Raw genomic sequence first — 13,945 nt, forward strand, 5'->3', positions numbered from 1 at the left:
ATCAAAGTCAGTTAGCCAAGCAGGGGAGAGAGGGGGCAAGGCCGGGTTGGGGTTCTGTGTCTGAATGAACACACGTAGCTGTGACTCGGCTCAAGTGCCCCAATAGCAAGCTGCTTGCTGTGGGGGCACTCGACAGGAGAGAGGGGCCAGGAACAGCAAGGAGGATCCAGGCTGCTCTGTGTAAAACCATCTGCACAGAGGAGGCAAGCATAAAATGTTTGTTGTTTTTTTGTTTTGTTTTGTTTTTTAAAACAAGACTTTACAATCACTTTAACACCTCATCAAGAGCGTCTTCTTATGAAAAGAGTTGAAGAAAATTGCCATGCAATGTCACTGCAGTTAGCTAAAGAGGTAGAAAGCCAACTAGGGTGATTGTTTCCCGTGACACAATACGACCTACACTGCAGAGGAATAGCTTTTATGGGTGTCCTCCACGAAGGAAGCCTGTCCTAAAAGCCCATGCACAAAAAAGCCCTCCTAGAATTTGCCAGGGCCCATGCTAAAAAAAAAAGTCTACTGGGACTCTGAACTCTGGAGTGATGAGACCAAGATGAATGTTTTTGGAACTGATGGCTACAAAACTGTTTTGTGTCGCAAAGGTGAGGAGTACAAAGAAAAATGCATGGTGCCTACAGTGAAACGTGGCAGTGTCATTCTGTGGGGCTGCATGAGTGCTTCTGGTGTTGAGGAGCTGCATTGCATTGATATTGTGAATTCACAGATGTACTGCTCTTTATTGAAAGAGAAGATGCTACCATCACTCTGTGCCCTTGATCATCGTGCACTTTTCCAACATGACAATGAACCAAAACACACATCTAAGGCCACTGTTGCATCTCTGAAGAACAGGGTTAAAGCGATTCAGTGGCCAAGTATGTCTCCCGATCTGACCCCAATTGAACACTTATGAGAAATTCTGAAGAGACAAATTGAGCATCTCTCTCCATCCAGTATCCATGCTCTAATGCTCCATACACACTATCAGAAATTCTGCCAGCAAAAGTCGGATGTGAGCTTTTCGTCAGAAATTCTGAAAGTGTGTATGCTCCATTGGACTTTTGCTGGCAGAATTCCAGCCAAAGATTGAGAGCAGGTTCTCTATTTTTCGGTTGGAAAAAGTTCCGAAAATGCGTTCGTCTGTATGCAATTTGTACGAGCAAAAAATCACGCATGCTCAGAAACAATTTGACGCATGTTCGGAAGCATTGAACTTCATTTTCTCGGCTCGTCGTAGTGTTGTACGTCACCGCGTTCTTGACGGTCAAAAATTCAGAGAACTTTTGTGTGACCGTGTGTATGCAAAGCAAGCTTGAGCGGAATTCCGTTTGGAAAAACCATCCAAGTTTTTTCTGACGGAATTTTTGATCGTGTGTATGGGGCATAAGAGGTCATTCTTGAAGAATGGAAAAGGATATATGTTGCAATATTTCGCTAACTTGTTCATTCCATGCCTAGAAGACTTTTGTGCTGTCCTTACAAATCATGCAGGTCATACAAAATACTAGATGTAGTAGTTTTTGTTGGGTATATTCATTTTTGCATCAACTAATTTGAGTTTAACTGAAGATTTTGTCATCTAATATTTATTATTATATTATCAACCTTACTTTCATGTAATGAGCTAAAAAACTCAATTTGTCGAAATTTTGGAAATTATCCTTGTGTTCATTGAGATAATGATTAAAATCTTACTTTTTCAAAAGGGGTGTACTCATTTATGCTGAGCACTGTGTGTGTGTGTGTACAAAAGTGAGTACATCCCTCACATAATAAAATTGTAAATATTTTATTCTATCTTTTCATGTGACAACACTGAAGAAATGACTACAATGTAAAGTAGTGAGTGTACAGCTTGTATAACAGTGTAAATTTGCTGTCCCCTCAAAATAACTCCCCTCATAATAACTAATGTCTAAACCATGGCAACAAAAGTGAGTACATCCCTAAGTGAAAATGTCCAAATTGGGCCCAAAGTGGTAATATTTTGTGTGGCCACCTTTTTCCAGCAGTGCCTTAAAGTGTTTCTAAACCCAGTAATCTGAAAATAGTTCATCTGCCCCCCAACAGCGCCCACAGCTATAAATTATCTAATTATCTTTCTACATTAAAATAATGCCACTATATACCTTTTTGGATGATCTGTATACCACGGTTATGATAAACTGCACAGCTTCTCCAGTGCTGAGAGTTCGGGTAGGAGGAAATTTCTACTACAGCCTGTATACACGCCCACATGTGTGATGTCAATGTCATGTGACCTGGCTAGCTCTGAGAACAAGTAAATGTTCTCTCCAGCATAAAAGACACAACTGAGCATGTGCAGGTCGGCTACCCTGCCTGTGTTAGCTGGCCTTCCCCAGATGGAAAGTGCAGGAGGGGAAGGATCTGTGCATACAGGATATAACAGCCTTTTTACAGAATGCAGATGATTAACCCCTTAGGTTCCACAGTGATTATAACAAGCATGCTATGCTGCATATGCAGAATGATTTTACTGTTGTGGATTTATTAACACTTTAACCCTCTTGGGCATGGAGTTCACCAGAGCTTCACAGGTTGCCACTGGAGTCCTCCTCCATGATGACATCACGGAGCTGGTGGATGTTAGGGACCTTGTGCTCCTCCATCTTCTGTTTGAAGATGCCCCACAGATGCTCAATAGGGTTTAGGTCTGGAGACATGCTCGGCCAGTCCATCACCTTTACCCTCAGCTTCTTTAGCTAGGCAGTGGTCGTCTTGGAGGTGTGTTTGGGGTCCTTTATCATGTTGGAATACTGCCCTGCGGCCCAGTTTCCAAAGGGAGGGGATCATGCTCTACTTCAGTATGTCACAGTACAGGTTGGCACTCATGCAGCCCCAGACCATGACACTCCCACCACCATGCTTGATTGTAGGCAAAATACACTTGTCTTTGTACTCCTCACCTGGTTGCTGCCACACACGCTTGACACCATCTGAACCAACCACAGGACAAGGTTCCAGTAATCCTTGTCCTTAGTCTGTTTGTCTTCAGCAAACTGTTTGAGGGCTTTCTTGTGCATCATCTTTAGCCATGCAGACCAATTTGATGTAGTGTGCAGTGTATGGTCTTATGGTCTGATCACTGACAGGCTGACCCCCACCCCTTCAACCTCTGCAGCAATGCTGGCAGCACTCATACGTCTATTTTCCAAAGACAACCTCTGGATATGACGATGAGCACGTGCACTCAACTTTTTTGGTCAACTATGGCAAGGCCTGTTCTGAGTAGAACCTGTTCTTTTAAACTGTTGTGTGGTCTTGGCCACCATGCTGCAGCTCAGTTTCAGGGTCTTGGCAATCTTCTTATATCCTATAAAGAAAAAAAGGGTGCGCTAAGCTGCGACTAGAAAATGTTATTTGACATAAAACAAAATTAAAAAACCAGGAAAGTTGCGCTAAATTAATAAAATCGTGAGACAATGTGATATGTGTTCACAATGACATAAACTAGTGCTCCACAGCACGTGGAGCCTACAAATGGCAAAGAACTAATTCCACCCCTTGCAGATGCACAAACTGATGGATAGTAAAAATATTGAATAATTGTGAAATCAATAAAAAATACATTGAAACAATACAAACTGAATAATCAAAACCTTATATTAACATATGAAAATAATGAATAACTAAAGTCCAAAAACTATTGGTGACCCTATGCAAAATAGTGAGATGAAAAGTCCATAAAATGATCCAATGGTAGTATCTCCAAAGGTGATGTGAGCAAAAACACCCCAAGGGAAAGTGATCATAGAAGTGCCTCCACCATAGCAAACGCTGCCGCTTACCAGATGTTATTGGTCCCTTGATCACAGGGGACCGCAATCAGCAGATGACGGTTACCCCAGCCCGGGATCTTTGAGGAGTGAACCGGACTCTTCAATCCAAATGATGGTGATCTCCACATAAGATCAGATCGAACCCAGCAGCAGAATCCACATAGAAATGATAAAGGCTCGCAATAGTGCAAAAAACCCTTATTTGCAAAAATCTCCTTTCTTGTGAGTGCTGACCATCTCTTTCCACTACTTCCTGAATTCCTTGCATGCTTTGCAGCGTCTTCTCTGCTGTTAACTTTCAACATCTAAGGACTACATCTCCCATGGTACTTTGCCTGCAAGCTGTGATTCCTGACTACTGACTTCGCCTCCTGAAACTCATCTGGTAAGCGGCAGTGTTTGCTATGGTGGAGGCACTTCTACTATGATCACTTTCCCTTGGGGTGTTTTTACTCACATCACCTTTGGAGATACTACCATTGGATCATTTTATGGCCTTTTTATCTCACTATTTTGCATAGGGTCACCAATAGTTTTTGGACTTCATTATTTTCATATGTTAATATCATGTTTTGATTTTATTATTCAGTTTGTATTGTTTCAATTTATTTTTTGATTTATTTCACAATTATTCAATATTTTTACTATGCATCAGTTTGTGTATCTGCACAGGGTGGAATTAGTTCTTTGCTATTTGTAGGCTCCACGTGCTGTGGAGCACTAGTTTATGTCCTTGTGAATACGTATCGCATTGTCTCTCAAGTTTATTAATTTAGCGCAACTTTCCTGTTTTTTTAATTCTTATATCCTAGGCTATCTTTATGTAGAGCAACAATTCTTTTTTTCAGATCTTCAAGTGTTTTTTGCCATGAGGTGCCATGTTGAACTTCCAGTGACCAGTATGAGAGAGTGAGAGCGATAATGCCAAATTTAACACACCTACTCCCCATTCACACCTCAGACCTTGTAACATCGAGTCACATGACACCGGGGAGGGAAAATGGCTAATTGGCCTCAATTTGGACATTTTCACTTAGGGGTGTACTCCCTTTTGTCGCCAGCAGTTTAGACATTAATGGCTGTGTGTTTTTTTGTTTTTTTTTTGAGTGGACAGCACATTTACATTGTTATACAAGCTGTACACTCTCACTACTTTACATTGTAGCAAAGTGTCATTTCTTCAGTGTTGTCACATGAAAAGATATAATAAAATATTTACAAAAATGTGAGGGGTGTACTCACGTTTGTGAGATACTGTATGTGGTGTAATTTTAGCAATAGTTGTTTTTTTTTTTTTTTGTTTTTTTACCTTTTTTACAATAATTTTTATAAAATAAAGAAACCTCCTTTTGTACGTGAATACTTATGATGTTGGGTGGGTTCCAGGTGACTAATGGTTCTAAAAACGGTCTTGTACCCTGTCTGCGCTTTCTCTGCATATCATTACTGGCAGGTCTGAATTTTGCGAACAGTTTATGAACACATCATCACATACAGTGTGGGCTCTGTCTTAGGCAAGACTTTACAAAGTGTAAAATGAAGCGCAATTGTAAATAATAAAGGATAATTTGAAAACATGACCTGTTGGGGTTTCTTGAGGACTGGAGTCCTGGAACACTCCTTTAAAGAACCCCTTATTTACTTATAGTATGTGTCAGTATTTTAGTATCTTTCGTTTTGTAAAATCTTTTATTTTTTTTTTTGTTTTTCTAGGTCATTGTGGTACTGAAGAGCTAAATGTCATTTTGGATGATATTGAATTTGCTGACATTATTCACAGAGCAGAACAAGCCATTGAAAATGGTGTTTTTCCAGAAAGAATATCACAAGGCTCAAGTGGGAGTTACTTTGTTAAAGATCCAAAGGGGGTGAGTGTTGTCAATTATCTTAGCGGTAGCTTAATATACATATAATGTCTCAGGATTAGAATGCAAGTCACTCGTGACTTGAAATCTTTATTAAAAGGTACAAGATTAACTAAAATCATGAGGGCAATGACCTATTATTCTGCAATTTGCAGTTTTTTTTCAAGGTGTATGGATCTCTAGCTGCTCCATTTGTCCTCCTTAAAGAGTAACCCTTTAAAGGTTTTCATTGCTGTCTGTGCCCCCTCCTAAATTTGTCATGTTTACTGTTTAAGTGAAAAAAAAACTGTAATGGAGGGGAAATCTTCCAGTGAGGACACTAGTTCTGGTGACCACTAGGGATTCTCTTCAGTTTGGGGGGGGGGGGGGGATTTCTTCTCACTATTACTGTCCCATAGCCAAAACAGAGAGAGAAATACCCTCTATGGGATGCACGCAAATAAAAAACTGACATCCTTATTCTCTCTAACGGGAGAAAGTTTTGCATTTAGTTCTAGGTTAACCCTTATTCTGCCAAGCAGTTCAACGTTGCTGAAAAATAATTTTTTACACAGATACATTTTGGAACTTATTAAAATACATTTAAACAAGTCACAACTCATTTTCCATTTCTTAAAGCAGGCCCTGTAGTTATTTATGACGTTTTCATTCTTTCATTATGCATGTAGTTTTAGGCCTGCTTCACATGGCTGGTTAGGCACATACAGCGGATTCTTGTGGCTAGGACAGGGTGCATGTGAATATTGGCAGTCGCTCAGCCAGTACAAGGTATTGACAGGCTGACAGTCCATCACTGTTCACATGTAGCCACACACCAAGCAAGTTACCTGTGGTTATGGATGGGTGTCCAAGCATGGACACATCTGACTGCGGTATGTAGGTATATGCCAGTAATTGCATTAATGCGCACATGCGTATGAAGGTATGTCGCTGGACGGTACTTGCATATACAGTGAACATGTGTACAAATGTATGCCCATGGACGCAGTCAGCCTGCATACAGGGGTGCACATTATAAATGCATGTGGGTGTTTATCCAAGTACTGTCATACACCTGCCTACAGCCAATGATTTTAGCATTTGTGACTCCTGGGTGGGGAAATATGCCCACATTTTTTACTTTTTGTATGGCTCCAGGCACCCATGTGCATGAGACCTTAATTATATATGGATACAAGCTGGCATCCATTTCATTATGGTTGCCTTTTGGCTTAAACTTAAAAATGTAATGTGAGAGTAGCATTACACCATGGGTCCCAAATTTGAAGACATTTTAGCGGAAAGTCCTTTATCCCATATAAAAAGGATGTGATTAACCAATATTTTCCACTGGGCAGCAGTAGAGGAGGATGGACTCCACTATTTTAGCTTTGACTTTGCAAACCATAAGCAAGATTTTTGTAACTATAATCTAGCATAGCATGGCCAGTTTTCTTCATCCAGTATAACACATAAACAAACGTCAGGTGTACAGGGAAGAAGGAGTTGCAGTAAAATGGTGAGCACAGTAACCACTTGCTGCCAGAAGTCAGGTATAATCTGACCACCCCAAATGAGGTGCATGAAATCTGCTTGGGGTTTAGTATATTTTATACAATTAGGGGTCATACTTCCCTTTTTTTTTTTTTTTTTTTTTTTGCAGTCGAACAGGAGATGCGTGCGTTTGTTGTACAATTGAATTAATCTTATATTATGCAATTGTCATCCCATCAGCTCTGTGGTGTGTGTGTTTTTAAAGCCAATAAGGCCTTTTGTAAAATAATTAATCTTTTATATTTAACAACTGGCGAGACCAACATATGAGGAGCATATAACATTCCATTTCTCTGTAGACCTAGTAGGTGGTAGGGTTTGCCATTTAGCCATTTAGCCGGTAGCATTTTATCCAGCTTTAGTGTGGCAAGTAGGGATAGAGTGAATATTACCATTTAGGGTCTTGCGATTTTAATACTCCTTAGTGGGTATTCGGAGACTTGTGGTCTGAATTGCACCTTCATGCCACGACACCTAGAATTAATAGTTTGCACTTGTGAAAAGGGAAGGATTCATTTTTAAATTGCAATTCCAGGTATTTAAAGTGATTGTAAAGTCTCATTTAAAAAAAACAAACATGTTATACTTACCTGCTCTGTGCAGGGGTTTTGCACAGGGCAGCCTGGATCCTCCTCTTCTCGGGTGCTTCTTCTGTGCTCCTGGCCCCTCCCTCCTTTTGAGTGCCCCCACAGCAAGCAGCTTGATATGGGGGAACCTGAGCCGAGCTGCAACTCTGTGTGACCATTCAAACATGGAGCTTCCATTCAGCTCTGCTCCCTCTCTCTCCTGATTGGCTAACTGACGTTGACAGCCGTGGGAGCCAATGGCGCTGCTGCTGTGTCTCAGCCAATCAGGAAGGAGGTTTTTGGACGGCCGAGGGACTTGTGGACATCGCTGGATAGAGATGGGGCTCAGCTAAGTATTTGGGGGGTGCTGGGGTGGCTGCTACACACAGAAGACTTTTTATCTTAATGCATAGAATGCATTAAGATTAAAAAAACTACTGCCTTTACAACTCCGTTAATGTTAAAGGGGTTGTAAAGGTAAAAGTTTTTTCACCTTAATGCATTCTATGCATTAAGGTGAAAAAACATCCGACAATACCGCCCCCCCATTTTTACTTACCTGACCACTCAATTTCTGCGCTCGCCCCCGACATCCTCTTCGCCGCTCAGCCTGGTCGTTGACTGGCTAGAGTGGATGGATTGAAAGCAGCGCAGCCATTGGCTCGCGCTGCTGTCAATCACATCCTATGATGCGGCGCGTCGGGGGGCGGGACCGAGTGATACAGTGAGCAGCTAAGGCCGCCGGCTGTATCACAGGAGCGCGCCCGCAAGCACTCAACACCATGTGAGGGAGCTCGCATGAAAGTGTTGAGTCCTTGTGGGGGGGAGCCGAGACAGGAGCCGAGACAGCCGCCGAGGGACCCCAGAATACCAGGTTCGGAGGCCCAAGTATTTACCAAATCTTTTAATAGTTGCAGTGATGAAGAATATGGAAAGGCCCTGGCGAGATATATAATATGAACTCATTGAAATATAGACCTATTCATTTGGTTGTTTTCTGAAGTGTAATGCCATTTGCCAGATGTTAATGGCAAGAGTCTCAGGCTATTGCAATAGAAAAGAGTAGGGGAGACGGGACAACCCTGCCTCGTACTCCTTTAAATCAGGGATGACTGGGGAAATTGGACCATTAGCCAGTATATTAAACTTCATGTGGGCCTAGGTCAGAACTGGGCAAATTGCAGCTCCAGGGCCATATCCAGGCTTTTGGATGTCCCCATCTGGCCCTCGAAGTCTCCACTCTGTGCCTATTTTCCTCACTGAGGAAGCTAACAAGCTCAGAGGCATGCTGACAGATGTCTCTGTGGAGAGCTGCAGGAACTGAAAGGAGAAAGTCTGAGGCTCTGATTGGTACAGCATGGAGGCTGGGATTTGGTGGGAGAGTGTTGTAATTGCAATTGGTCTTATTGAACTCCATGGGCGAGATTGACACGTGATGTCTCTGACATGTTAACAGCCCCATCTGGCTGTTATGTTACAGTTCAGGTGGGCGGTTGGGGCATGGTAAAATCACAGCTCAGCCGCCCATCTGAAAGAGGCCTATATTATTTGGCAGTTGTACTTATGTTCTAAGTTAGTCCTAATGCTTTACCAGTGGCAATATCTAAAATAGCTCATTTCATTTCATGTACCGTAAATTCTTTGTTCAACATTTGTACTTGTGCTGTGGACAATTGAGAGAACTCTAGTGCTCCTAGGTAAGATTGGATGGCCTCTTGGCTTTCATTGCGCATATCAGTATACTATTATCTATAGAATTCAAAGAACCATTAAATATGCCCTTAGCATAGACTTGAACCCATGTGTACAATGCATTTTGAAGTAGAAGGTTGTTGCTGCTTAGCAATATAGGGTAATAATTTTGGTAGAGTGGTTGCCATTTATAACATAGTTCTGTTTAACATTTGAATGGTTTTTTGTTAAGCGTTCTCATGTAGCCTGTCATATAGTCCATGATGCATTCTCCCAATCCAGCATTGAGTTTAGTATGTGTGTGTTGTGTGTTTTGTGTTTTTTGTTTTTTTTTTTATGAAATAAGATTCTGTATTATCACACGCTTTGGCTATTTCCTTATCAGTTTGGAGCAGGGTGGATTCGATTTAAATCGGCTCTATTTACATCACTAGTAAAAAAGGCTTTAATTTTTTTTTTTTTTTTTAAAGAACACCTGTCACCTCTGTCCTGCAGCGGCTCCTCCTCTGACCCGCTGTTGACTCACCGACAGTCCCATTCACTTTAATGGGATGGCTGGTGATATGGCAGTGAAACAACAAGGTGAGGCACGTAGCGGCAGCAGGTGAGTGGATGCCCGCTAACCGGCGCTGCCATGATGGATCTGAAATGACGGGTGCTCTAAGGCTGGGCTCACACTACCACATGGAGCGGCTCACAGCAGGGGTCTGGTACGTCCCTGTTCACGGTTTCAGGTAAAATTTCAGCCTGAATTTTTGTCTGAATTCGGCCCTGAAACTGACAAGAAGACGCAAAGGACTCCTGTGTAATTTGCACCGGAGCCGCATGAACCGGCTCCATGGAGAGCTGGTCTCTCTCCTGACATGTGAATTGGATGTGGAGAAACCGCATCGAATTCGCAATAGTGTGAACCCAGCCTAAACGTAAGGACTCGTTCTTGCTGGTAGTAAGAATCTTTAATATTTGCAAACAAAATGAAGGTTTCCCATTTTTAGAATAATAAGCTGTCAGGTTAGTATATTTTCCCAAATTAAGTCTCTTTTACAGCCTGCTGCCATTTTGCTCCACAAGAGACGAATAAAGCACTTCAAGCTATGTGCAGAAAGATCACAAGGTTCATAACCTGCTTAGGTTTCACTTTCATTTTTACTGCTTGACCTTCCTCCTCACACTTGGAGCCTGGTACAGATGCATTTCTCTTCAAACAATCATACAGTTTGTAGTGTACATAGGTTTGCAAAACAATGGGATAAAGGAATATTCTTGAACTTTGTTTTATCTCATGGTTACTGTGAAATTGTGCAAATACAGCGCATGTTATCTCAGCTTGGATTCATTGAATGAGTTTACCAAAAATGTAAATATTGCAGAATATACAGCCTCATGCTACATAACTAAGAGCTCCATTTCATGCTGAATAAACTAAATTATTAATGTATCTTAAATAGAAAACTATCTTTTTAGATTTTTTTTATTCCAAAATTTTATTAAAATGAATTAACAAATATATTATATATATATATATATATATTTTTTTTAATCATCGATTTTTATCCACCCTGGTTTGGAGATAAGAAAAGGAAAGGACATTGTGGATGTAATTGCAAAAGGTATTATTAGTAGCGGGGTCTTTTTGGGCTTCTAACAACTATTGTACAGTACCTGACCGCGAGATTGTGTTTCCAGCGCGATACCATCGCGCTAGTTCTCGGCGACAGGGTACTGTGCATGTCGCGCTGGCTCGCTCATCGGGAAAGGAAAATTTTTTTTCCTTTCGCAATGGGCGACAGGCAGTGCTGACAGCTGTCTGGTATGAATCATGAGGGGGAACGCCGTGCCAAATTTTAAATAAACCCCCCCCCCCAGGGGCATACCAGGCCCTTAGGTCTGGTATGGATTGTAAAGGAAACCCCCTACGCCGAAAAATGGGGTCCCCCCCAAAAGCCATAGCAGACCCTTATCCGAGCATGCAGGCTGGCCAGGAAAGGGTGTGGGGACGAGCGAGCGCCCCCCTCCTAAGCCGTACCAGGCCGCATGCCCTCAACATGGGGGGGTGGGTGCCTTGGGGGAGGGGGGCGCCCTGCGGCCCCCCCACCCCGAAGCACCTTGTCCCCATGTTGATGAGGACAAGGGCCTCTTCCTGACAACCCTGGCCGTTGGCTGTCGGGGTCTGCGGGCGGGGGGCTTATTGGAATCCGGGAGCCCCCTTTAATAAGGGGGCCCCCAGATCCCGGTCCCCCACCCTTTGTGAATGAGTATGGGGTGCATGGTACCCCTACCCATTCACCTAGGGGAAAAAAGTGTCAATAAAAAAACAAAACACAGTACACAGATTTTAAGAGTAATTTATTAGGCAGCTCCGGGGTCTTCTTCCGACTCCGGGGGGTGTCCTTCCGACTTCGGCCTCTTCTTCCGGTGTTCTGCCTCTTCTCCCGTACCCCTCCGCTATCTTCTTCCAGCTCTTTTGCCAGAGGGGGCCCGGTCTGCTGCCGCTGTCTCGTCGCCGCTGTCTCGTCGCTTCTTCTCTTCTTCCGATGTTGACACGACGCTCTCTCCGGCTGGAATGCTGTGTGCGAGCTGCAGAGCCATTTATATAGGCGGTGACCCCGCCCCCTTGTGACGTCACGGTCCCAGCATGCGCAGGGACTATGGCGTCATAAGGGGGCGTGACCCCAGAGTCCCTGCGCATGCTGGGACCATGACGTCACAAGGGGGCGGGGTCACGCCTATATAAATGGCTCCGCAGCTCGCACACAGCATTCCAGCCGGCGAGAGCGTCGTGTCAACATCGAAAGAAGAGAAGAAGCGGCGAGACAGCGGCGAGACGACGGCAGCAGACCGGGCCCCCGCTGGCAAAAGAGCTGGAAGAAGATAGCAGAGGGGCCCGGGAGAAGAGGCCGAACACCGGGAGAAGTCGGAAGGAGACCCCCCGAAGTCGGAAGAAGACCCCGGAGCTGCCTAATAAATTATATTTTATTATTATATCTTAAAACATGTGTACTGTGTACATGGGGACAAGGTGCTTTGGGGTGGGGGGGGACGCAGGGTACCCCCCTCCCCCAAGGCACACCCCCCCCCCCATGTTGAGGGCATGCGGCCTGGTACGGCTCAGGAGGGGGGGGTGCTCCTTTCCAGATGAGTGAGCCATCTCGGCGCTGGCTCCCGGGACGGGGCTCGCAGGTGTCAAATCTCGCCGAGAAATGCGGCGAGATTGACACAATATCGCGGTCACCTACTGTAGCTGATCCAGGATGCAGTGAATTAGATCCTATAACATCAAGCCACAAGGGGTGGCTTTTCCCTTTTAGGCATGCTGAATGGAAAGCTAGATGTAGGAGAAGTGTATATTAGTCAGATATGTCTCTTGTCTGGTAAGCTATAACATCCAACATGGCTAAAGATTTAGCAGTGCCCAAGATAAGATTGCTATGAGAGATTGCCTCTCTGCTAGGTGTGAAACATGAGCCTTAGTATCTGGTAATGAATGTGTCAAAGCTCAATCTAGCCCAGCTCTGTAATTTAGTTGTTGGAGAGTTGTAGGGCAAGGTACAGAAGATTAGAGCTACCCTGTCAGTCCAACACTGGGTTTAATACAGAGCTTGACAAATTTGCTTAGAATCTATGAGCCAGCTATAAAAGTTAGGAGCCACTGTTTTTTTTTTGTTTTGTTTTTTTGCCTTGCGTGGGTTGTCAGTGCCTGGGATGGCAGGGCAAGCGATTTTCTCCCCCTAACTTACTTGCCAATTACCCCGACATAAAGCCGGATATAGGCTGCCTGGAAATAGGGCTGGGGAAAAAATCGATTTGAATCTTGAATCGAGTTGAGAGGTCAAATCGATTTTTTTTTTTTTTTTTTTTTTTATATATTTGTTTGGAGAAAATCGCCCAGCTCTACCTGGAAAGAATGACCATAAAAACCTGTTATAGAGGGAAACGTATTATTTATTATTATGCCGATTTTGCCCTCAGCAATTTTTACAAATCCACATGCCTCTCACCTCTTCACAAATTGTAAGGTAAGCGGCTGAACTAAAGTGCTGTTGTGTTTTTTTTTTTCTTAACGATTATAAAGGGCATCTCCACCTTCACACCTGGAAGCTGGGTAGCAGCATAATCTTTGCAAGGGCTCCGGGCCATTGGTTAGCGTGGTCATGTGACAGTGCTAACCAATGAGAGTCTCTTCTTTTGTCTTAGAAGAAAGAGCAGACTCTCATTGGTCAGCGCTGTCACATAACCATGCTAACCAATGGCGGGGAGCCCTTGCAAAAATTATGCTTCTACAAAGCTTCCAGGTGTGAAGGTGGAGATGCCCTTTATAATCTTTAAGAAAAAAAAAAACACAACAGCAGGGGCTGTGTACAGAGATGCACACCAGCGACCATGGGCGGCGGATGATGTTACACAAGACAAGTGCACAGAGAATAGCAGCCCAGGCGCCAGAACGCAAATACTAGTCGCCATAGTGACCTGGCTTCTGGGATTTGTTAAGCCC

General features: G+C 43.4%; 1 protein-coding gene across 1 annotated transcript in view; it reads left to right on the forward strand.

Moving 5' to 3' along the window:
- The window catches only part of PI4K2B (phosphatidylinositol 4-kinase type 2 beta), a 99,454-nt gene that overhangs the window by 31,402 nt on the left and 54,107 nt on the right, over positions 1 to 13,945 (forward strand). The window contains exon 2 of the mRNA XM_073602473.1: positions 5,511 to 5,665. Within this exon, the coding sequence (XP_073458574.1) occupies positions 5,511 to 5,665 (155 nt within the window). The remainder of the gene's footprint in view (positions 1 to 5,510; positions 5,666 to 13,945) is intronic.

Source organism: Aquarana catesbeiana, linkage group LG10, assembly GCF_042186555.1.
Source record: "Aquarana catesbeiana isolate 2022-GZ linkage group LG10, ASM4218655v1, whole genome shotgun sequence".
NCBI lineage: Eukaryota > Metazoa > Chordata > Amphibia > Anura > Ranidae > Aquarana > Aquarana catesbeiana.